The 23,996-nt window shown below is 35.7% G+C and overlaps 3 protein-coding genes across 4 annotated transcripts in view; 1 reads left to right on the top strand and 2 right to left on the bottom strand.

Moving 5' to 3' along the window:
* Positions 1-791: 791 nt before the first annotated feature.
* LOC135084259 (mitochondrial import receptor subunit TOM40 homolog 1-like) lies at positions 792-7,060 on the bottom strand. The gene is made up of 8 exons (XM_063979038.1): positions 6,837-7,060; positions 6,154-6,221; positions 5,844-6,035; positions 5,459-5,590; positions 4,524-4,635; positions 3,661-3,737; positions 3,318-3,414; positions 792-2,586 (listed from the first exon to the last, which is right to left on the bottom strand). Exons 1-8 carry the CDS (start codon positions 6,964-6,966, stop codon positions 2,447-2,449), a joined length of 948 nt encoding a protein of 315 aa, XP_063835108.1. The 5' UTR covers positions 6,967-7,060; the 3' UTR covers positions 792-2,446.
* A 173-nt stretch (positions 7,061-7,233) lies between these two features.
* Positions 7,234-8,142, top strand: LOC135084253 (STING ER exit protein). Its single transcript, XM_063979027.1, has one exon. The coding sequence runs from the start codon at positions 7,480-7,482 to the stop codon at positions 8,125-8,127; it is 648 nt and encodes a 215-aa protein (XP_063835097.1). The 5' UTR covers positions 7,234-7,479; the 3' UTR covers positions 8,128-8,142.
* Positions 8,143-10,135: 1,993 nt separating this feature from the next.
* LOC135084299 (muscle calcium channel subunit alpha-1-like) overlaps positions 10,136-23,996 on the bottom strand; it is a 30,150-nt gene continuing 16,289 nt past the window's right edge. Inside the window, exons 20-45 of one of the 2 annotated variants that reach the window (XM_063979106.1) lie at positions 23,536-23,702; positions 23,190-23,277; positions 22,933-23,040; positions 19,633-19,685; positions 19,413-19,550; positions 19,223-19,337; positions 19,015-19,145; positions 18,709-18,934; positions 18,485-18,583; positions 18,187-18,219; positions 17,325-17,510; positions 17,027-17,129; positions 16,749-16,906; positions 16,568-16,665; positions 16,412-16,500; positions 16,051-16,191; positions 15,795-15,960; positions 14,554-14,722; positions 14,355-14,454; positions 14,196-14,271; positions 14,032-14,115; positions 13,870-13,907; positions 11,898-12,004; positions 11,708-11,814; positions 11,558-11,624; positions 10,136-11,331 (exon numbers count right to left, since the gene is read on the bottom strand). In XM_063979106.1, the coding sequence (XP_063835176.1) occupies positions 11,113-11,331; positions 11,558-11,624; positions 11,708-11,814; positions 11,898-12,004; positions 13,870-13,907; positions 14,032-14,115; positions 14,196-14,271; positions 14,355-14,454; positions 14,554-14,722; positions 15,795-15,960; positions 16,051-16,191; positions 16,412-16,500; positions 16,568-16,665; positions 16,749-16,906; positions 17,027-17,129; positions 17,325-17,510; positions 18,187-18,219; positions 18,485-18,583; positions 18,709-18,934; positions 19,015-19,145; positions 19,223-19,337; positions 19,413-19,550; positions 19,633-19,685; positions 22,933-23,040; positions 23,190-23,277; positions 23,536-23,702 (3,066 nt within the window). In that variant the 3' untranslated portion in view covers positions 10,136-11,112. The remainder of the gene's footprint in view (positions 11,332-11,557; positions 11,625-11,707; positions 11,815-11,897; positions 12,005-13,869; positions 13,908-14,031; positions 14,116-14,195; positions 14,272-14,354; positions 14,455-14,553; positions 14,723-15,794; positions 15,961-16,050; positions 16,192-16,411; positions 16,501-16,567; positions 16,666-16,748; positions 16,907-17,026; positions 17,130-17,324; positions 17,511-18,186; positions 18,220-18,484; positions 18,584-18,708; positions 18,935-19,014; positions 19,146-19,222; positions 19,338-19,412; positions 19,551-19,632; positions 19,686-22,932; positions 23,041-23,189; positions 23,278-23,535; positions 23,703-23,996) is intronic. The other variant, XM_063979107.1, reaches the window with a different exon arrangement.

Here is a 23,996-nt window from a genome sequence, read left to right as displayed (position 1 = left end):
ATTTTATTATTCATCAATAATCAAATTCAGAACTTGAATATTCAACTGCAATGTCTGCTCATGAACGCTTCAAACTCGGTACTTCTTTCCCAATCCCATAAAATTCAACACTTAGAAAGTGACAAAAATTTTTAAAATAGGTAGTTGAAACAAACCACAGCTAATTTTCATAGTGGACTGTACTATACGATAAACATGTCAGTCAATTTGACAACCTTTGTCGGAAACATTATTCAATGAAAATATTGTCCGAACCCTTAGTATTTCTCTTCGACAAATACTTTAACACATTGTGAACCACTTTTCTTTCACGACTATAAAAATATTTTAGCAATTTAATTCATAAAACCAATTGCGCACATTTAAAATAAAGTTTGTTTACACTTTGACAGCAATAGACTGACATGCAAGGTGACATGTCAATGAAGTTTTCAGTTACTGTTGCCATTAAAAGAAATTAGTACCATTAGTTTTCCGCAACATGGCGAGGGTTTTTATGTTCCTGGTCAGGCTATAATGAGGGTTTTCGCGATTTAAAAATCCGCCAGATGGCGGGACGTGGATGTAGGGTCTGACTGCTGCGTGATTGGTGGATTTTGAATGTCATGTCAAAAATAACCAATCATGCAGCATTTGGACCTCGCGTCTACGTATTGCCATCTGGCAGATTTTTCAATCGCGAAAACCCTTATTAATACAAAATGTTTTCAAATTTACAAATACCCTCCTAAAATTACACTCAGATTCAATGATGCAAAATAATACAAAAGATACATAAATAAAACACCATATTGATTTATTAACATAACTCTATTAAAAATAAACATTTTAACAACAGGCCCTATATACATTACGCCATTTTCTATCTACAATCATACATAACGCTTCGCGATAGGACTCAGGTTAGCCACTCTAGGTTTCGGTCCATAGACAATACTTGCTTTTAAAGAAAAAATCATTAAAAACTGTTTGCGATCATTGTTAAGGCAAAAATATTGTCTATGGTGTGATAACTTGCCAGTTCTTAAAATTGCACGTTACAGAGGAGAAGAAAAAGGATTTAGGAAAAGTAATTTATGAGCAAAATAAATCAATAAGGTCTTTGGTGAGTAGTGTGAAAAACAAATACTGCAACATTCATACAAATACAATTATTTTGAGCTGAAAAACCTCAACCACACTTCAAAACATTAATAAAAATAACTATATTATTTTATAGTAAAAAATAGCATATAGTATACGATAAAATTAAGTGGAAAATAATCCTCCTAGAGTGGCATGTCTACATAAATGCTGTTCTGGTGCGTAGCAATCTTTATACAACAAACGCACAAGTATATAAGAAAAACCGATAACTCAATACAAGATGGCAGGTTTCGCGCATTCGCAATTAAAATTAAATCAGTTTGTGTTGTGGGTTGTGTAAAATATTGTAAATATCGTATACTCATTCTCGTTTATGTTATCAGAAAGAATCGAGACATTGAACATACTTGTTTTTAAAGATTTCCATTATTCACAACTGCATAATTATAGTCTCGGCGCAACGACATACCTACACAGTTTATTACGTTGTTTTCGTCGCGAGTCAACGGAATAACATTTTATTATGGGCATATCTTAACATTTTTAGTCTTGGGAAAATTCTTATTACAACACGAGAGCGACCAAATCAAACTTTACCGCACATCCACAACACAAAGTGCAGAAATACAGTCAAAGGGGCTAATTCTAACACTGACATCAGTAAAGTTGTTGTCATCAGATCATGAACCGTTCCTACCGTTCATGTGATGTCAAGTATCAGAATTGGCCTGTAGTTTTAAACTAAACAACACAAGTGACTACAACCATCCTTCATCACCACACCAATAATTATTTTATGTCACAATCATGAATCGTCACCAATATATTTTATTACTCGAGCAACTTGATTTTGTCAATGGTACACTTTTAGCTCTAAACGTGATGAGACTTAGCTAATTTAATAAAATGGAATTTTGCACATAAAAGTATAGGGTATAAATGCTAAAATAAAATTCGATAAATGTAACATCGATATAAAATGTTTTGGGATACCATTTAGTTTTGTTGGGTTAACGTTAGTTGTATTGTAGGACACTGACCTGTACCACATCTTGAGATAAGAATGATAAATATAAGTGATATTTAGATAATAGCGACTTAATTAGACTTTGTGAAGGGTTTCCATTATTAAATAGTAACGAAATTGCACACACATTGGGACTGTAATCACCAAGTCCATTTAAACAATTTAAAAATACCCAGTCAAATGGACTTACCTTATTTTTAAGTAGGTTTTATACAACCACTGCTAAGTATCAATATAACCCAAGCATCAGTCGCTAGCATCAAAATGTTCACCGTACATTTACCATTCCACCATAGTAACATCACTGGTGAAGCACTAACATCACACACTGTCTTAACCGATGATGAGTCCGCAGCCGAACTTGAACTGTTGTTTTGCCTGGTTCGCCATCCCGGACAGGGCAAATGTGAACGGAAGCGGTTGGAGTTTCTTTTCCAGAACGGCTCCAATGTTCCAGTTGGAGTCTGCCATGCCTGGAAAGAATATCAAAACTTATAGGAATGTTCTGTAACGTAATCAGCAAAGCATTCTTTAGGACGCCTTCCAGCTTGAAAGTGACAACATTGAAACATGTGACTAACTGAAGACAGGGTAAGATGAAGCAGATTGTGGGGTATTTCATGCAATGGACTTTATTAAGCTAATGATGATTAGACTAGCAGTGTGACTTCTTGGCGGGAATCTGAAGCGTCATGTTAGCGGTTTTGTTTTATTTCCTCAAATTCGTGTTTAGGCGACTATTAATGTGTAATAATGGTGGATTATTAACCATTGAATGTTCGTGAACGTGCATGAGTGTGGGCAAGTGAAGCAAAACAGTGCATCGTGATTCTTCGGGTTCTCTCAAGTTGTCCATAGGAGGTCTCAGTAAAGCACCACAACTTTACTGAGACTCAAAGGGTGGGAAGGGGTATCATCTATCATCCTTCATTATATCATTACTTGATCTCATTTTGTAACTCGTATCACATAAATACTTGAAAATGGCACAAATCAAGTCGACCTCGACGTGTATTGCCAACATCATCAAAAAAGAAGAAGACTAGCAGTGTACATCAATTTTATTTTAAAGTAGGAATACTCGTACTTCAGTGCATATTAATTTAAACCTAAGTACGATTTTAGAATAGGCTAGTTCAAATTTTATAATTTTAATTTATAGACATAAATGACATAAAAAACTGATAACTGTTCGGATACTAACCTCTGAAGACCAATTCAGCTTTAGGTATGGTGACTTGATAACCGATAGTGCCTACGGACTCCATGCCACGGAACGAAGTGTCTATCTCAGCTACTATCTGTGGAATGAACAGCAAAATATCAGTTAGTGATTGATGAAGTACTGTGTAAGATTTTATGAATGAACAAAACAGTCACATTGAAGGCCTATTCCAAGAATTTATATTAATCTATTGTTACTTGTAATATTATGCTTATTTTTTCATAATTTTATTGCCAGTAAAATAGAAACATGTGTGAGTTGTTTTTTTTGTTAGCATTCTAAACAATTGCTGTAGAAATTGTTTATGATATTGATTGCATACCTGTAACTGTTCACTAGCTTGCTTAAAGTAGCACAAGTGGAAGCCCGCAGCACCTAATGTGGCTGACACTTCGGAATCTGAAAACAGATAAATATAACAAAATATCAGAATCACAAAGGTGTCGGAGTTTCTTTAGCTATTTCTTAGTACCAACTGATCTGTTGTCCTGAAGTGGTGTTAGGGCAAGCAATATTTGGAACGGTGTATAAGTGCCTATGCTCATAGCAAGCGACAGGGAAAGGTGGAAAATGATGGAGGAGGTTTTTACCAAAGTGGGGCCACAAACAATACGGATTAATTAAATAAAACTGTTATGTGGAATGTGCTATAATATTTATAAAATAATAATAAAAAAGTGCCTACTAATTCAGGACTACACTACACGTCTAGCAGCGTTGCCAGACGTCCCGATTTTTAAATCAAATTTATATGTCCCGCGCGGGACAGGCTCGGTCCCGCTTTTCGGAGAGAGACACTCACTTCACCAGACTATTGTTTGAAACGCCATATTATTCTAAATAATAAATATTTAGTTTTTTTTTCTTTTTACAAGCTTTATTTTATTCTAAAGACGAATTTAACGATAGAGTAAATCTGATTTAAAATATTATTTTTTTGTTAAAATACATTTTCTATGGCTACTTTTGCTATCTATTGTCACGTAAACGTAATTTTAAGTCAAATAAAAAGATAAATATTTGATACGTTTGATTGTATACGTTTTTTTACTATGTCCCGCTTCTGACGGAAGAATCCCGCTATTTTCACTTAAAAAGTACCAAAGTCCCGACTTGGTGAAAAAAAAAAACTGGCAACGCTGACGTCTAGTGACTTTGTTGACGTAGATCCCTTGAAGTACTCACCGTCCATGGTATATCTGGCCGCAGCGGACGCGATGGCAATCTCGCCGCCCATGACGCGCGCGCCCGCCTGGTACACCAGCTCGGCTCCCAGCGCCAGCCGCCGCGTCACCGACTGAATACAAACATTCATTCGTCATCATAATCATCACAGCCATTGCTGAACATAGGCCTCCCCCAATGCTTTCCATGTTGCCCGGTTGGTAGCGGCCTGCGTCCAGCGCTTTCCTGATACCTTTACGATGTCGTCGGTCCACCTTGTGGGTGGACGTCCCATGCTGCGTTTTCCGGTAAGATTAACATTAATTATGTTTATTCAAAACGGTATCTTTACACACTTGGTTTGATGACGATGTTAGGGAGTCTTTACACAAATTGTTTATATTGTTATAAACTTTCATGGTCACTAACAGTATAATTATTGAGGGATTGCTTGCAACGGTGCCGAAATATCGGACACTCGAAACTCGGAACTTGGTTTGTTATTTTATTTTATTTATTAGGACAACCAACAAGACAAATACGCATACATGGAATTACTATAACTAAAAGTGCTTAGAACTAAGTGTTATCCACAGTGTTAAAAAGCCTTAGGCAGTTCAATTTTTTCAAGTCGTTAAAATTTAGTTTGAGAAGCGACTGTAATCGCTAAGAAATTTTAATTACGACTGTATGGATATGTTTTAATAAAGGAAGAAAAACTTTATTGACACAGTAGTAAAAATTAATACATAACATGTTTACTGCAAAATTCATAAGTTGCCACTTATGATAAGATAATTTAAATGCAATTAAGTATACAAGGAAACTTTTTTTCTCTTAGCACATCCACAATTCCACACTTGAAGTCAACAAATGAAAAAGTGACCTCACAGGTCTGTCTAAGTTTTTTTGTGTGTCAGTGAAAGCTTGGGTTCTGTTTTAAAACTAAAGATTACCTGTAAATAGTGTCCCACGAAGACAGCAGACTTTTCACTGAAGTCTGGCTTGCCAACTGCCATTGCAATTGTGTAGTCCGAGCCTTTGTACTCTAGAGTGCCTTGCGTGGCGGTGAGCTTGCATTCTTGAATCTGAAATCACATAAAAATAAAATTGAAAAAAAAAAAATGTTCAGTGCAATCATCAAAAAAGTGCATGTCATGACATGGAGGCTACATTAGCCCAACAATGTCAGTGTCAGACTGCCAATTCCAGGGGTGGTTGTTTGAATTCCATCATTCGCTGGACTATTTATTTAATTAACACAAGCTTACGTTAATCTTAGCTGGTGGGGTTAACAAGTCTATTAGTAATTTGTTTAAAAAATCCTAAAAAATGACATACCTGAGCAGCACCCTTGACTCTGATCTCCGAAGTGAGCTGGTGTATAAGATTGAAGTTGACGTTGCCGGCTGGGTCTACATCTCCTAGCACTACGGGGAATGCCTCTGTTGGGGAGATTTGCTTTGTGCCGATGTACGTGGCTCCTAATTTGTATCCGTTTTGTGCTGAACTCATTGTTAATGTGTGCGACATCTAAGGAAGTAGAAAAAAATAATTCTGAATTAGTAAAAAGTTATAAGCTTTAAAAGTATAAAATTGAAATTAAATCTTATTGGAAATGATTTCAAGATTTGTAAAAGATGAAACTTACCTGGAAATGATTAGAAATGCCCTTATTCACCATTAATTTGCCTCCTTCAAAATTAACTGGCATTACATCTGAAAATTGGAGACATAAAATTATAATCTACTGGAAGAGATAAAGATTGTAGACACCTTTTTAAAAAGAAATTGAATTTATGATTGAATCAATTGACTTTCAATTGAATGAAAGAACAATAAGCAATAATGTCACTTGAGATATGAAACCTATTTGTTGGTTTGACCTAAATTCTATTAACTCTGTAAATAAGCTGAATTGAAAATTATTACTGTACTATCAGTATCATAAGAAGTGTGCAGCATTTTCATGAGTTTCAAAAGGCACGAAGGTACTTCAAATTGCTCAATAGGGATGCCGATAACCTTATCGTAAACAGTATGAGACCACCAAGCATGAGAAATTGAGCAAAAAATGGACATGTCATAAGTGTAAAGCGTGCTTTTTAGCAATGAATTAATATTTTAGTATGTTTAGACCTTGAACTGATAGTTGTATCCATGAAAAGGCTTATATTACATCACAAGATAACCCAACTTTTCGAGCGCATCAAATGTTTGTTTACAAGCCATTTCTGACTGAATGTTTAATAAAAACCATTGTATGTGGTACTGTAAAGGATCTATACCATATTTAACATGTAAAAATATCGATAAAACGCCTAAAAAGCTCACCTTTGGTCTTTTTATGTAATTCATCCAATGTGCCCGGGTTTTCACGTTTGCTCTCACTTTCTATGTTTTTCATATCGGTGCTGGTAAGCCCTGAATTGTGAACACGGTATCTGCTTGCTATACCACCCATTTTAACAAGATTTTCGGTATTACTTTCCCTAAATTCCACAGAAATCGATGAACATGTGCAACAAATCTGTGGAATAAAAGACAATCGCAGCAGTGTGAAGTTGACAGTAAGTGGTGCCAACATTAAAACAAGAACCATAGACAAAATACCGTTAAAATAACGGTATCATCTCCTAAAATTCAGTTCGGATACACGCTCAAAATCATTAATTGGATTAAAATTTACTGGTCCAATGCTACAACAAAATGTGAAAAGAAAACAACTGTCAGCGTCAACTGTCAAAATACTTCGTAAAAAACACGAAAAACATTTTGCGGATTTTTGCGTACAAATTCGTAAATATTTGGATAAATCCGCGGTATCTTCAAGATTTGAAATTATTTTCATATTCGTATATATTTTTTATTTCATTACCCTTTTCGTTTACCTTGTCTTAGTGGCTATCGTTTGTGTTCTAAGAAGACTGTATTTTTGGTGAATTTTCTTCATTACAAATCTCCTGTTCCTATCACCATGCCAAAAGTTGTATCAAGAAGTATTGTATGTTCAGACACGAAAGACCAAGAGGAGTACAATGAGACCAAACCACTGCACATTTACTATTGCATTTGCGGTCAAATGACGCTGATATTGGACTGTACTATAGATCGTCTGCCTTTGCGACCTACCGATGGTGCAAGAGTCATTGACGGCTCGAAACACGCTCACAAAATCACTTCCGACCCAGACGAGACGATATACTTGAAGCGAGAGAAAGGTATTGAAAGGCAGTACAGATTAAAGTGCAAGAAATGTGCTGTACCATTATACTACAAGCATGATCAAGACAGTAATATTGCCTTTATAATGAGAGGGGCACTTGTTCAGTCGGCCGGGGAAGGGGGTGTTACAGACATATACAAACAGGTCGCTTTGGCTCAACCTAAGAAGATTATGGTGACAAAACACACAAAGAATATGGGTAAATTCAGTTCTGTCACAGTTTCAACTATAGATGAGGAGGAAGATGAAATTGAAGCTAGGGAGGTTGCCGATAGCTATGCTAACAATGCCAGGATTATTGAGAAGCAGTTGGAAAGGAAGGGAATGAACAAGAGGCAAGCGGAGACCCCTGCACAGGCTACAGAGAAGAGAGTCAGAGGAACTTTGATTGATAAATAAATATTATCAAAAATATACTTTCTTTCATTTAAACTTTCCCATTTTCCTTCTGTTTGTATTGGGTTCGATACTACACATTAGGGGCAACTAAAATAAAATTGCTTGTTTTGATTCTCTCATCTTTTAATTATATGAAAACAATTTTACAATGTTTCTTTTAAACAATAAATAGATAATTAATAATCAATTTAATATGATTGACGGAATAAATATATCTTTCACTTATGTTTTTATTTACACATTTATGTACAAAGTTACCTAGCCACCTCGCTAGCATATAAAAATGGAACTACATACTTAAAATGATGGCCTCATAGTATGAGTTTTGTATATTGTACATTATTTACACATACAACTTGATTGGATATTTAAAATTATCTCACTTTTCCCAAATAGCATTACCTACTTGAACTTTAAGTAACTTTGAATGCACAACAATAATAGGCATCTACTTAGTTATTTCTTTAAAAGTAGGTAAAGTAATTATAAAATAATAGAATAACAGTCCAATTGTATTTGAGACAAAAATGTAATAAATTAGGAAACTGCTACACAGTGTAAAGACCAAAATATTAATATAATAAAAATTACTTATTTTGTTAGAAAAGATTACAAATTAGTGCCTTTTTCCTGTGATGCAGATTTCGGCACGCGTGCGGTTTTATTCGTTAATGTTTTTCTTATTACGGACTACACGCACGCGTTACGCGGGAAGGCTGGCTGCGGACACACAATACTAACTAAATCTTAGTCGTCCGCAACTAGCAACGTGTTTTTTTACACGCACGCGGACTAAAATCCGCATCACAGGAATAAAGGCACAAGTGATATTGTAAAGTAAAGATTCATAACTCTCCTCCATGGTAATAAAAATGTCAGAATTGCTTTTGCTTCATATTGCAAAGTTGGCACATTAGATTTTCCGGAAGCCTCTAAAGGTAAATTAAGTTGGAAGCTTCCTTTTCTGTAAACTCAAAAAATCTTCAAAGGTTAAAATGTCTTAATTCTAGAGGAATGTGATTTACGGGCGAGGGCGTTCACGATTCTAGGCTACGTCGCTTTATCAAACATTAAAAGGACACTTTCTAGGGGTTTTCTTAGAACTAGAAGTACACTGGTATTTCTTTCATTTATTTTGCTACTCTAATAACACTGTGGTTGTATAGTAAATGAGGCATTTACGCGTTTGAATAAAGTGGGTAGGTTGAGTTGTATGATTTTAATACTACCTACCCTTCATTATGTCGACACTAGCGCTACTAGCGACAACTGTCTAGTGAGTGAGGCGATTACCAACGAGCGAAGCTGTTTATGTAGGTACTAAAACTGCCTTTTCAGCGTTTGGGAATCAGTCAACTGTGTGGTTAATATCCACATAAAAATATTAAACATAAAATATGGTAAGAGGTATTTTAAACTACAAAAATTGGGATGTTGACGAATGAAGATAAATGAAAGTAAGTAAGTGGTATCTTTTAATGGTTAACCGAATAAGGACAATATTAAATGCTTTTGGTGTGTGTGCCATATAGGTAAGTACCTAGGTTTTTTTTTGCTTTATAAGGTAACTAATTGAATCCATCACGAACTTTCTCTATAAGAAAGCGCGTATCATGTAACATTCAATACCGCCGCGCACGACGTGCTTAAGGAAAACCTAATTATTTCCTACCTACTGTAAAAAAATCATTGATGCCTCCGATATATCACGCACGTAAGTATTTAATAAAATAAAACAATCCCAAAAGACAATGGACATAAAGATAAACAGGACCAAGAGACCTACTTAGCTAAATTTACAGATCCTAATGAACACAAGCCGTGTTACACAGTTCATTATAGTTTTTTCAGGATGATAAAGATCAAGCATGATTTCAACTGCGTTAATCATGGTTGAAATTTTTATTAAATCTCTAATAATCAAATACGAATCAATAAAAGTGACTTTTTTTTGTGGGTGGTGCCATTAAAGCTACAGTTTGGCACCATTAAAGTAGATTTGCTTTAAAAAAAGTGGTCGACACTACGTTACCAAGAGGAGCATAATTTATAAAATGAATTAGCAAGTAAGAAGTATTTTTGAAGCGAAACTAAAACTACGGCTACCACTTGTCGTTACTTCTGATCCTGGCATGCACAGTAGATTGGCAAGTGACCTTAGCTAGTTATAATAATGCTTTAATCTTATAAATTAGGCTCCCCACACTACTGAAAATTGGAAATCCCTGCATCTAGGGTATCTTTAAATCAGTTCTTTGAAGTCTTTCTATTAAATATTGTCTTATGAATCGAGGAAATAAATATTAATTGTTTCATTACACAAGCTGCCAATTTTGAATTACGTCAGAAAGTTTGTGTTTCAGCCGAAAACTGAATAAAACTCGGCGTAGGTAACACACATTGCTTAGTATTAAATATTCTAAATTTCTAACTAAGCAAACCAATTCAGTACAAGACAGTAACAAGAGACAAATATTTTATATTGAAACATACCGAAAAATATCTAAAAGTAGATATCCAAAATAAATAAACACAATAACGTAACATTTTTCGTATCTGTACAATAACATGTAAAATTACCTTTACCTATTATTGTTTTATTTTTAGAGATAATTTCGTCCAAAAATTTATTACATTTTTATATTAAAATTATCTAATCGGGCCAAGTTTTAGTTCTATTGAAACTTACCTTCGTCTAGCCTAGCCGACTGACATTACAATCTACCTTGGCCCTAATTGTTTACCAATTTTAAATTACCCTATTGAACTATAAATCTCACTTTTACTGTTACACACAGTTTACTAGAAAATCCTTTTAAAAATTATTTAAATATATTCTAAAGTTGATCCTCCTGGTCATTGAATTAGAATAAAGAGAAAGAAAGTTGAAGAAATTTTGAGCATTACCAATCAAGTCTCGAATGTAGAGCATTACGAAGTATTCATAAATAAGAAACGTTTACGCTAGTTTTTAAGAGGTTACATCTAAACCAGCACTGGTTTTCGTTTTCTTTTCCGCCTGTGGTGCCGCCGGCCGTGCCTGCAGACGCGTGCCCCATCTTGCGCGTCGAGGAGCGCGGCGTGGTCCAGCTCGTGGTCAGCTGGTGCTATAACCGCTTGTAGGGCGGCGGCGGCATCGTCGCGGGCTGGTGGAAAGGATGGTACTGGCGGGCTAGGATGTCGCCCTATAACCCAAATCGTACCCTATATATTTATTTTTACCATAATAGTCGGGTTAGTGTCACTACGAAAACTTATTTGCTTCACTATCTAGTCATTAATGGCAACATATTTGTTAGTAAGTAATTAATTCTGATAAACATTTATTGGGAATAAGGAGTGCATGCTGTCATGCTATATGCTGTCATTAACACTGAATGTAAATTTGAAATTAGATGGTGAAGCAACTCGCAAATGTAACAATACTTACAACTTGTGGTTGTTGGTTTTGAACTTGTTTAATATTCTTTTCTTGTATCATCAGTTGGTGCGCCGCTCTGCAATAATGTTGTTGCATTTTTAATATTCCAATTCCTCAACTAGGTAATGACAAAGTGATAAAAAAGTAAAAAGTTTTTACCTATCCATCTGTTCTTGCGTCATTTCAAGAGCCTCTTGCATTTCCCTAGATGTGTTCCTTACAAATTCAGCATCACAATACGCTCCTAAGCCCTGTTCGGCTAGTACCTGTCGACAAAATCATCAGTGAGCATTTTAAATTACATTCAAAGAATTCCATCAAATATCAATTGGTCGAAATTTCATTTTACCCTAGTAACTAAGCTTTCGGCAGATCCAACAACGGGTACTGATGAGCTGTTGATCCCCCTCGGGCTGCCCGGAAGCGAGACCACACCTCGGCCCGAGCTATCTCCGCCTGCAAGTGAGGCATAGTCAATTTGTATATCTAGATGTTTTTTCTTATTTACAGCAGACATCGTAGAGCACTAATTTAAAAGTTACACTATGATTCTGATAAAAAAGAGAAGAAATAATGTGGAATCATTTAAGAGACCATAGTTCTTCCATTATTATTCAAAAGTTACATTTTGGAAAAAAACTGTTTCAAAACTGAATTTCAAAGTTGATAAAAAGGATTGAATTGTCTATTCTATTATAATAAAATCTATTTCATACATTTCGAAGCTAGTATTAGCCAGCCTAATTCTATTGGTCTTCTAAAGCAATGACTTCTGATGCTATACTTGCGGCACATCTAAATCATCCCGTCCTCGTGAAAATTTCATGATTTTAAACAAACTTCGTGCAAACCCTACTCCAAACCAACTCATCTTTACATGAAACTAAGTATTTATGTCTTCTAAAAGCTGCTAGGTCCTCAACTAAACTAATGCAGTTCTAAGAGCTTCGGATGTGGCGTGTTATTTTACATGCTATTAGTTTTAATTTGATGATTAGTTTCGGTAATTGAGTTAGTTAAAATTTTCTCGAGGTTATGGAAGTGAAATGGAATACAAAAATATTTTACCTTCCAATTAAAGTATGTGCAAGTTCATGTCAGTGTGATTAAAAGTATTTACTTTAAAATGTAAATAGTGAAATATTGCGAGAAAATTCGAAATCAGCTGAAGCAGAGTGTTGTGGATACGCGTACCATGTTGATCGTTGATTCGGTCGGTTCAGAAGTTAAAGCTTTCTCCTGAAATGCTCGAATGTTCGTCAGTGAAATAAGCGTTATGTAGTGTAAGGAGCTCCCTTCGTTGTTATTACCAAAAAGTTAGAATTTAACAAATCTCAAAATCCTACGTAGGTAGGTACTTATAGAAATACTTTTAAGAAGCTTGAAAGTTTCTTTTTAAGCTTGATATAATATCTAAGTAGGTACCACTATATTTTTTAAAATCAATGACTGTGTAGATTCCAAATTAAAGGAATTTATTATCAGCAAGTTACCCACACTTAGTTTTTAAGTCATTTTGTTGATGTAATTTTTCATAGCATCGTAGTTTCTAGAAAGACAGATTCCTGGATAAATAAGTAGATACTAATATGACACAGACAATTACAAATATTGAAAAGGCTAATACGAATTTTCGTACTGAACATTAAAATGTTTTCCAGCTATAAAATTCTCATAAGACAATCTAAGTTATCAAGAAACAAATGAGAAAGGAAGGAAGCTCCCGTGCGGTGCGGACCTGGCGAGTGCGAGCGTTCTACTCGACGCGGCGCATGCGGGGCCGCGCCCGACGACGCGCTGCGCACCATCCGACCTGCCGGCGGCTCCACGCGCGCCGCGCGCAGGCTGCGCCGCTCGCCGCCCCGCTCGCCGCCCCGCTCGCCGCGCGCCGCGTGCGAAAACGCGAACGGCAGCCGCGCCGCCGCGTTGTAGCCGTACAGCGTCATCGTGCGCGACTCCGTCGTCGGCGTGCACTCGCTCGCCAAATGCGGCGATATCTTCGGCTGGATCGACGCGTCTGCTACCCCGGGCGACGGCGTCTTATCCTCCGGCGACGCTTTCCTCGGCACCGCTAAGCGCTCTCGTGACGTCGTCGCCTCTTCTGGATGCACCCGCTGCCGGGAGCCCCCGCTCCGCTCGGATGTCGTCAAGTAGTTGACGCAGCCGAACGCGAGCCCGATCTGACCCAGCATCTCCGGGTAGTTCGACTTTTGATTGCTGTGTGTGCGAGTGCGTGTTAGCGTTAGTGTTAGTACATTAGAAAGTTGTTAGTTTACGTGCAATTGAGAGGAAGAACACTGCAATAACACACGTTTGACTACCTGAGTATATAGCGTTCTTTAGATCGTTTGTGGTTCTTCTGCAATACAATAAGCGATCATTTGAGTTTGTTTTACACTGTTATGCTGTTTCACAGCCCGTTTATTTGATGGTCATTGTTATACATCGATAGCATTTGTGTTACTAGTTACATTTATACTTACTCTAGCACTTGGTATATCTTTTCTGATTCCCCGTTGAAGATTAGTGGTCTTAGTGGTATTTGCTCTTTCGGTTGTCCGTTGGCACTGAAATTTTAGAATTGTTTTAGTTCTGTGCTTTTAGTCAAGCTTTTCCCTAATAACTTTAAAAAACATTAGAAACTTACAGATTCGGCGCGAGTGGTATAGGTCCCATTCCGTACTCCCGTTGCATCATTGAACTTAAATGATTGCCGACACCATCTATAAATATAAATAAATTAAACAATGAAACTGTAAATTTATTAGCTTTGTCAGTGTAATGTGCAATTTTATTAATTGTTTACCTGCTGGAGGTTCTCCATGTTTCCGGTGCCTATGGAAATGCCTGTTCGGACCATGTCTTCGTATACTTGACCAAACGCCTCCAAATAGTGAGTGATTTCTCTGTGAAGACGAAGAAAATCATTGAGAGTCTAAAACTTCGGCAGGATTTGACAAGCAGTCATATAATATAATTACATCATCATTAAAATGTAAACTTACTCTATGCATGGGCACATCACATTCTGTCTGGATATCATCCAAATTTCCTGAAATAGCTCTCTTGAGTTCTGGTCCTGCTTCGTGGAGAGTTCGAAGACCAGCTTGCAGCGTCATCTGGTGGGTTTGCTCGTCATTCTGCCTCATCTCTTGCTCCTTTCTCTTCTTAAACCTTTTTTTGAAGAATCAGAAATATTACTAAAAAGTTCTAAATGTTATCAACTTCTTGAAAGATTTTAAGTGCATCTATCGCTTCTAACTAGTGAATCGAAAATGTCGACTAATTTTTAAGCGTCTATTATTAATATTTTATTTTCTAAAAATAACTTTATTTTGCTATTTAATTGAATAAAAATCATCTAGCTTTAAGTTGTTGAATTTATAAAAAGCCATGAAATCCAAAATTTTAAAGTAATGGTGATTCATAAATCTAGTAATTCAAAACTTTCCAAAAGTCAAGTGTAGTTATTTGTTTTGCGCGTAACATCTAAAACTAAAATTATTTGGGTACAAAATATCACAAAAACACAACATGTAATAATCACAAAAGGGGATAAAAGTGTTTGTAACTGTACGACTGACTTAGGTACTGGAATGATCAAAACATCGGCATGCTTACTGGAAGCAAGTTTAGATTGTAAATAAAGGAAAAATGGTTCTTATCAACAAAGCTAAGTATTGCATTATTTTCTTAGTTTCCAAAATAAGGGGCACCATGCATGGAATATTGATTAACGTAGATGGCTCGTACTTGATACTTTTGGATGGTTAACGGTAAAACGTTTACTATGTTCATAATTAAATCTAATTCGCAAAGGATCATCATCGCAGCTTTTATGATTAAAACACTAAAAAGGGAACATTCTCTTTTTCCTATAAAACATACGTATCCTTGCGTTACTTACGCGTGATTCCTATGGAACAAAAATAACTATGTCAGTTTTAACCGAACAAAAAGCGAACGATAAAAAATATCAAATAATCAGGGAGGAAAATAATAAATAATTAGGATAAAACATCCCTGGTAGATTTGTTCATAAATATCAAATGCATATTGATCCAAAATTCACATTTCTCAATAGTAATAGAAGTCGATGGTTTCAAAGGTATTACAAATTTTGTGCATCATTCCAAAAACCTATGTAAACTTATTAAAAGCCGGAGTAAGTAATTCAGAAGATAAATAATTTTGAAAATTTGAAAGCATAAATAAAATTATAAAAACACCATCAACATCTACTAACCTTCTGAAGTAGTCTTGTATCAGGAACGTAGCGTAAAACTTGCCCACTGTGATCTCGTTGGGGTCTCCAGGTGGCGGTACTACCTGATCTAATAGTTTGGGTGACGTCCGTTTCCATATTTTCTTTATTACTGCCCTTAATTCTGTATTACAGTCATCTATGTTACCTGTAGGTTTGAAAATGTTTGTTTGAAAATCTATTTTACTGAAACTCAATTCTTTCAGATAAAAAGCTTTGTTGAATACCGAAGATTTACCTTCTGTCTTTATTTTAAGCGACGTTCTGACAACAGCAAATAACGTCGCGTTGAATAACACTGTGCCATCTGAATTTAATGGCATGTTCATAGACACGAGTCTTTTGCACGCCACCCTATGTGGACACAGCTTACCGAAACCTGCAAATATACACGTGAAAAAATATTTTCTACTAATGTAAAACTATCAAAAACTAAGCAAACATTTTATGCCTATTCGATGCCTTTTGGTTTGGTAAATGTACCCAGTAAATTAGGTTTCTTAAATATAGCCAAAACAGTTGTATTTGTAAATCAGCGAGCAGTCATATATAGACGACTATATCACCTTTTGGATAGATTAGTAAAAACTTGTACTCACCTAAAGGTGGACTAATTTTCCTTAATAACGTAACTACATCTAAATGTTTTATTCTACCCTTTGCGTCGGGATCGTATTCACTCCATAATCTGAAAAGACGTTAAAGTTATCAGATGTATAAAAAATCATAATAATAATGTAGATTAAATATTTTACCTTATAAATTCATCTAAGTGGTGTGGTCCCAATATTGACCAGTCTCTGGTTAAATAGTCAAAATTATCCATAATGACGGCGACGAATAAATTAATAATCTGGAAATCAACCAATTGGCTTAATATCACTTGATACAAAATAATGATGCTTAAGTAAGACACAAGGTATGTAAGACACGTACCAAAAACGAACAAAGAACATAAAACGATATGAAGTATGGAAAGGCAAGTACACTTCCACACGTCCCGCCGCCCTCCTCTCCCTCCTCGTCATAGTTCTTATCACATTTCACTTCTGGTTCTGGTGACACACCCATCATGATGTCTTGCCATGCTTCACCTGTTATCAAAAGCGTTTATTTATTACTAATCCTTCTAAATAACTTGGTGATGGTCTGACCTTCACCTGTTTTTGTATACAGATTCTCAGTATTCTATAAAAAATGATCACTGAACTTACCAGTTGCCGAGCGAAAAAGTACGAGGATAGCTTGAGGAAATGTTTGGAAGTGGTTGTTCCTTGTGATGGGTGTGTCATCATCTATTGCTATTTTTCCAAACACCTGCAATAAAGTTAACAATATTATATTAACCACAGAAAATAATCTACTAGCTAGTAATACAGATCGTAATAAGCCTTGCTGGGTTTGAAAATGAGGCTGTTCTTTTTAGAATCGTTCCTGTGTATTTCTTCGAAATGTAAAGGTCTCTTGTTTCTAATTAATTGTAATCGTACTATTTTAATTTAGATCACTAACCTGCATGCCTACTACAGCATAAATGAAGAACAGCATCAAGATGAGAAGGGCTACGTAAGGCAGTGCTTGGAAGGACTTGATGAAGGTCCAGAGCAGGGTCCTGATGCCTTCTCCTCTGGACAGGAGCTTCACCAGCCTCATCACACGGAACAGTCGGAAGAAATTGATGGATGGAATCGAGCTTTCCTGTAAGTTTCATTTATCAAAACCATTATTAATTTTGCCATTAAAATGGTGTTGAAATTCAGACTTTTTTAATTGTGTAGTAATAAATAGGTAGGTAATTATTATTATTTTATGACTCACTCACTATACCTAATCTATAAAATTATTTGAGAAACGAGATTAATGTAATAGAAAATTATGTTTTACAATACGTATTTAATCATAGAAAAAAATCTAAAGGTTATGGTGCTAAATGAATATAATTTTAATGTGATGTTTAATATGGAAAATATATAAATAGATAAAGACAATTTTTAACGAGAGTATACTTACGAGGAAGATGAAAATTTAAAATTTTACCCACCGATTTTTTTTCAGCTTTCTAAGTGCCGTTTAGACATTCATAAAATGTGTTTAGGAACTTCAATTTGCAAGTATATTACATTATGACTATGCGTTGTTGCATAAGAATATAACGTTACTGTCCCATAATGTGTTTATGTATGTACACATAAAGCTACATCGTTTGCGTTTCATACAACATCTAAAGCATTCCCAATTGTATTCGCTTCTAAAGCTAAGTAATCTTATGTAATTTTTAATTTAGTGTTATTCTTTATTGTTCTACAATCTTTTATGTGGTCAGCTAATGTTACATAATTATTTAGTATTTATCAGCGTGAAAGCGTGAACTTACCTTGACGACGTGTGCCCTTGGCATACCACTTCCCTGAAATCAATATTCTCTTCAATCTGGTGTCTAATCAACAAAATAATTGTGAGATTGCGTAGCAAGTACTGTTATTACAACATCGATATTGTCCATGCTGGGGACAGTAACTGAACTGACTTCATCTTGAAACAGTCACGCAATTTCTTCAGTAAATTATAAATTTTTATCAACACATGAATATTTCAAGATAAATCAGAAAATATCAGTGAAAGTGAATAATCTAAAGGAAGTGTTTATAGTAACAGTACATAATAATCATTACCTGGTTCTTCAGTTCGTTTACTTGAGACACAACGATGTCGATGATGCTACCTAATACGATGATGAAGTCGAAAGTGTTCCATGCGTCACCAAAGTAGTTCTGTATACAATAATTTAGTTTGTTTAAAATTCTACAAAGTTCTATGATCCCAACACGAGTAATATTAACAATTATAGGACTGATGAAGGAATCATTAGAAAAACATAACAAAAACATACTCATACCTTAAATCTAAAGGCAGCCAATTTAAATATAAATTCCAAGGCAAACACAGCTGTAAATATCATGTTGAGCAAGTCGAGAGCCTTGCTGTACTCTGGAGGCTGGTTGTGGTATTTCATGGCGAGTGTGATGGTGTTGATCATGATTAGCACGAATATCGCGTACTCAAATGGCTGTGACGTCACGAACCACCACACTTTGTACTGAATGCGATGTTTGGGTATATACCTGAGCAAATTGTAATGTTGTTTAGTTCCACAAAATATTATAAGAAGTATTTTTCTGATGCTTATTAAGGACCATCTTACCTTCTTATAGGTTTTGCTTTCAAGGCAAATTCAATGCAGTTTCTTTGATTCTTATCTAACTCACAATTTTTATACTCTTGTTCACCCTCGTTTTGGAATGTCACTATGACGAAACCGACGAATATATTTACCTAAAACATTATTTTATAAGTATTATTTAAATATCTTCAGAAATATTGGTTCATATAATATTTTGACGTTTTCTTACCATAAAGAAGGCAATTATAATAATATAAATAATATAGTAGGCTGCAACAATTGGACGGAAGTTAGTAATGGGACCACGATCCTCAGCATTCGAATCTATAGATACATACAACAACCTGTAACAAATAAATGAATTGTTTTATGTTCGTGTGTGAAACACAAAGTATAAGAATATCATCTAGATAACTTACCCAGGCCACCCTTCAAACGTGGACACAGTGAACAGAGTGAGCATACCTTTCATGACATTATCAAAATGGAAGTCATACCTAGTCCATTCTCTATCTCTCACTACATAATTACGATTCTCAAATACTAAATAAGTCCCTCTGAAACATGATATCAATTTGATGAAATCCTTTTATCAACTCCTATTAAGCAACATACATAAACATTATTAAAAGCACTTACTGACACTCTTCTTCTGTCATTTTAGAAATATCATTACACCTAAAAAATTTACCCTGAAACAAATTCTCTGTGATTAAATCTATAGCCAATATAAGGGTTAAAAATTAATATTTTTGGTTAAATTTCATGCTACAACACCTAAAAGAACAGCCAATAAACACAATAACTAATTGAACTCATTTCTCATGATGTTTTGCAGTCTCCGTATCAGTTAAACTTTTATACATACAACGTGTCCCAAAATTCAAGGATAAGCCGACGCCACAGGATGGACATAGTCATGACTACTTTAGGAAAAATAAGGAAAAAAATATATGTCAATTATTTTTTAACTTACACAATAAATTATGAAATTCGACGAAAATTCACACCCCTTATGATATTTTACATTACTACGACCACAATTTTTCACATATTCCTGTTTTTCTGTTTATATCGGCAACTTAAGTAGTGCTGCTGTTCACCTCAACTCTTAAAACCCCCAGAATCCTTGCAGTTTTTACACAAAAGTTAATCAAAATATGTTATTTCCTTAAAATTTTGAACGATTTTTACTTTCACTCCACTTTGACTCATCGTTTTGTAAAAAAAAAGTATGAACACTACTGCGGCAAGTTTTTTATAAAGTTGACGCAACTATCCAAGATTCCAAAATGGTATAATACTCTAGGAAACCTAGTCGCAAAAAAGATATGCGTACCATTTTTACAAGCACTTCGCTTGTTAGTTAGTATGGGATAAATCTTGCAACTGAATTTAAAACCAGTTCTCCTTAACCAATTGAGCTGAAATTTGGTATACTTGTGTAAGTACGATGACAATGCAATATTATGGTACCATTGAGCTGGATGGAGTATGGAGGTGGCCATAGGAACTCTTAACGAAACGGCGGAATTACATCTAGTTTAGGTTCGTTGGACTTGTCTTTTCGAGCACTTTAGTGCTAGATGATGTTCAGGGTCCTGATGATGAAGTCAAGAGGTGGCAGGAGCTGGCCATAGGAACTCCTAAACGAAATGGCGGAAGCTTATCGAGTTTGGGTTCGTTGGATTTGTCTTCCCGAGCACTTAGGCCATGAGATTGAGAAACAACTAAAAAGCTTAAAATAAAGTTGTAATAAAAAAAACTTATTTAAAAACAAGCTTGACTTCGTTTGAAAATTATAATTGACTTCATCATCAGGACCCTGGACATCATCTAGCACTAAAGTGCTCGAAAAGACAAATCCAACGAACCCAAACTCGATAAGCTTCCGCCGTTTCGTTCAGGAGTTCCTATGGCCAGCTCCTGCCACCTCTTGACTTCATCATCAGGACCCTGAACATCATCTAGCACTAAAGTGCTCGAAAAGACAAGTCCAACGAACCCAAACTAGATGTAATTCCGCCGTTTCGTTAAGAGTTCTTATGGCCACCTCCATACTCCATCCAGCTCAATGGTACCATAATATTGCATTGGCATCGTACTTACACAAGTATACCAAATTTCAGCTCAATTGGTTAAGGAGAACTGGTTTTAAATTCAGTTGCAAGATTTATCCCATACTAACAAGCGCAGTGCTTGTAAAAATGGTACGCATATCTTTTTTGCGACTAGTTTTCTTAGAGTATTATACCATTTCGGAATCTTGGATAGTTGCGTCAACTTTATAAAAAACTTGCCGCAGTAGTGTTTATACTGTTTTTTCACAAAACGACAAGTCAAAGTGGAGTGAAAGTAAAAATCGTTCAAAATTTTAAGGAAATATCATGTTTTGATTAACTTTTGTGTAAAAACTGCAAGGGTTCTGAGGGTTTTAAGAATTGGGGTGGACAGGAGCACTACTTAAGTTGCCGATACAAACAAAAAAACTGAAGTATTTGAAAAATTGTAGTCGTGGTAATGTAAAATATCATAAGGGGTGTCAATTTTCGACGAATTTCATAATTTATTGTGTAACTTAAAAAATAATTGAGATAGATTTTTTTTCTTATTTTTCCTAAAGTAGTCATGACTATGTCCACCCTGCGGCGCCGGCTTATCCTTGAATTTTGGGACACGTTGTATAATTTAGCAAATAACATTTACTAATTTCTTGAATAAAATTGTATTGTTATTGATCATGCTAGCAATAAAACTGCGTTTTTGCAACTAATGTTTCTTTTTTCATGCCAGAGTGAAATCTTTAATCAATTTCTGCTTTTTACTATTGTGAATAATGTAGAATATTTATTGTAGATACTTAATTAAAAAGTTTTTTCAAAGATTTCACTCCTTTGCAAACAAGGAACGATACATTTACATCTACAGTCAAAAGCTCACCTTAAACAATTGTACACCGACGACAGCAAACATAAATTGTAATAAATACGTAACTAGCATTATATTTCCTATTGTCTTAATCGCTACTATCACACATTTCACCACATACTACATTTCAAGGTACAAAAGTGCGAGTTAGTCGGGTATACGTTACCAGGGAGTGGACAGTCCACAAAGTCCAGTACCACGCAGCAGCGGGACATAGGGGACAAGCAAACCATTTTAATGACAGGGCTATATCAAGGACTCAGGGGCGCTCTAATATTAGTCACATATCGGAGGAGGGCGACACGTTAGAACCTACGGGTGAACACTTTAAACGCCAAGGTAGGGGGTTGTTACGTTTCCAACAATGCTATGGCTTAGGCACGTAGTACTACACCTTTGGGTCAAAGGCAAAGTTAAAACATGCCTGATTTAAACGACACTTAAACAATAACTTATGTTTGGCGAACTACTATAGGGTCTAATGGGTTAAATTACTTTCTACCTATGACATCTTACTACATGCTCGTCTAACAAAACGAAATTTTCAAAATAATAAAATATTTGGAACACACTTTTCTTATTTACGGAAAATTCGTAAATTAATTAAGCAGACCACAACATTTACTAAAATAATAAAAACAGTTTGAAAGCTTTCTTAAACTCTCTCATTAATCTTGAAGCTTTAAAATATGCAAATAATTAGCTCGCGAGTTAGAGAGAAATAAACACATTATGACTAACGCGCTAAGCTCTAGATAGACCCTTTTAAACACAAATAAGAAAATAATCATGAGAAATGAGTGATGGAGAGTGACAAGGGTGATAGAAAAAAGTACCCAAAGGTGTAATCACAGATTTTAGATTTGTGAGAAGGAATCTGGTACTTTATACATAATTTGTCATGTTTCACACCACTCTGTGAAGTCACACGTGATTCGATTATTGGAGAGAATGGATAATGGTGTACTCTGTGGTATCCTTCAGGGTTTGTACAAAGGGAGTGCCCCCTACCTTGAACATTTGGACTCCCATGACGGCAAACATGAATTGTAGCAATGACGTTACCAACAAAATGTTCCCGATCGTTTTGATTGCAACGATCACGCACTGAACAACGTGCTATAATCATGGAAAAAGTCGATAAAGAATCCATTTTAAGAAAGTCAATAATCATTGTGCATGTATTTAAAATAGTCAGTTGCTTAAAGTATTTTAATTTTAAACTTAACGTATTTGAAGGTTTCAAAATAAAAGAGAAAAAGCCTCACCTTAAGGCCCTTGGCCCTATTGATGGCCCTAAGAGGCCTCAGCACCCTGAACACTCGCAATATTTTCACCACTGAAATACTACCAGACCTAAAAACAAAGAGAAATGTATGATGAGATAATGTTATGAGAATAATACAGTAAAGAGATTAACGTTAGATTCAATAATAATTACTACAATTTTATAACACAATCTGTGTGAATGGCCAAACTTTTGTAATACCGATAGTAAGAATGACAGTTTTCCTGAAGCAAAAACTAAACCACGTGTAAGAAGCAAGTCCGTTTTAGATATAATGGACTCTAGACAATACTTAGGTAATTTTTACTGTAAAGAAGAAGCCTTACTTAAAACTCATAGAGATGAGAGAGACGCAAACAACGAGCATGTCGAGGACGTTGAAGGCAGATCTCAGGAAGGCGCCCTCGTGCAGGATCAGGCCGTACGTGATCAGCTTGAGGAACAGCTCCAGCGTGAAGATGCCGGTGAAGAACACGTCGAACTGGCTCAGCAGCTAGAAGAAAGAATAAAGATTAAACTACCTAGAAAAGTACGTCCAAAAAGTTAAATCCTCCATTTACCTCTGGAAAATTAGAAAGGATCGTCATCTTGTTATATCTTGTAGTAGAGCCTGAATAAGAGTAGGCGCACACCGATTTTTAGATGGCCGATAGTTGTGCCCGATTTTAAATTGTATGAAGAATCGGCCAAATTGAATCGGCGTAGTGTGCGCACTCCCATACATGCCCATACTGATCATACCGACCGAACTATCGGCCGACGAAAAATCAACGGTGTGCGCCTACTC

Source organism: Ostrinia nubilalis, chromosome 25 (assembly GCF_963855985.1).
Source record: "Ostrinia nubilalis chromosome 25, ilOstNubi1.1, whole genome shotgun sequence".
NCBI lineage: Eukaryota > Metazoa > Arthropoda > Insecta > Lepidoptera > Crambidae > Ostrinia > Ostrinia nubilalis.
The sequence above is the reverse complement of the archived record's forward strand: the minus strand, read 5'-3'. Positions and strand labels throughout refer to the sequence as shown.

Bases quoted from the DNA above. Each gene is read 5' to 3' on its own strand.
- LOC135084259 (XM_063979038.1), bottom strand. From the start codon at position 6,966: ATGGGTGGTATAGCAAGCAGATACCGTGTTCACAATTCAGGGCTTACC. The intron at 5,591-5,843 runs GTATGTCATTTT...ATGTGATTTCAG, and splicing joins GAGTCAAGGGTGCTGCTCAG to ATTCAAGAATGCAAGCTCAC. The intron at 3,415-3,660 runs GTATGCAATCAA...TTCATTCCACAG, and splicing joins AAGCTAGTGAACAGTTACAG to ATAGTAGCTGAGATAGACAC.
- LOC135084253 (XM_063979027.1), top strand. From the start codon at position 7,480: ATGCCAAAAGTTGTATCAAGAAGTATTGTATGTTCAGACACGAAAGAC.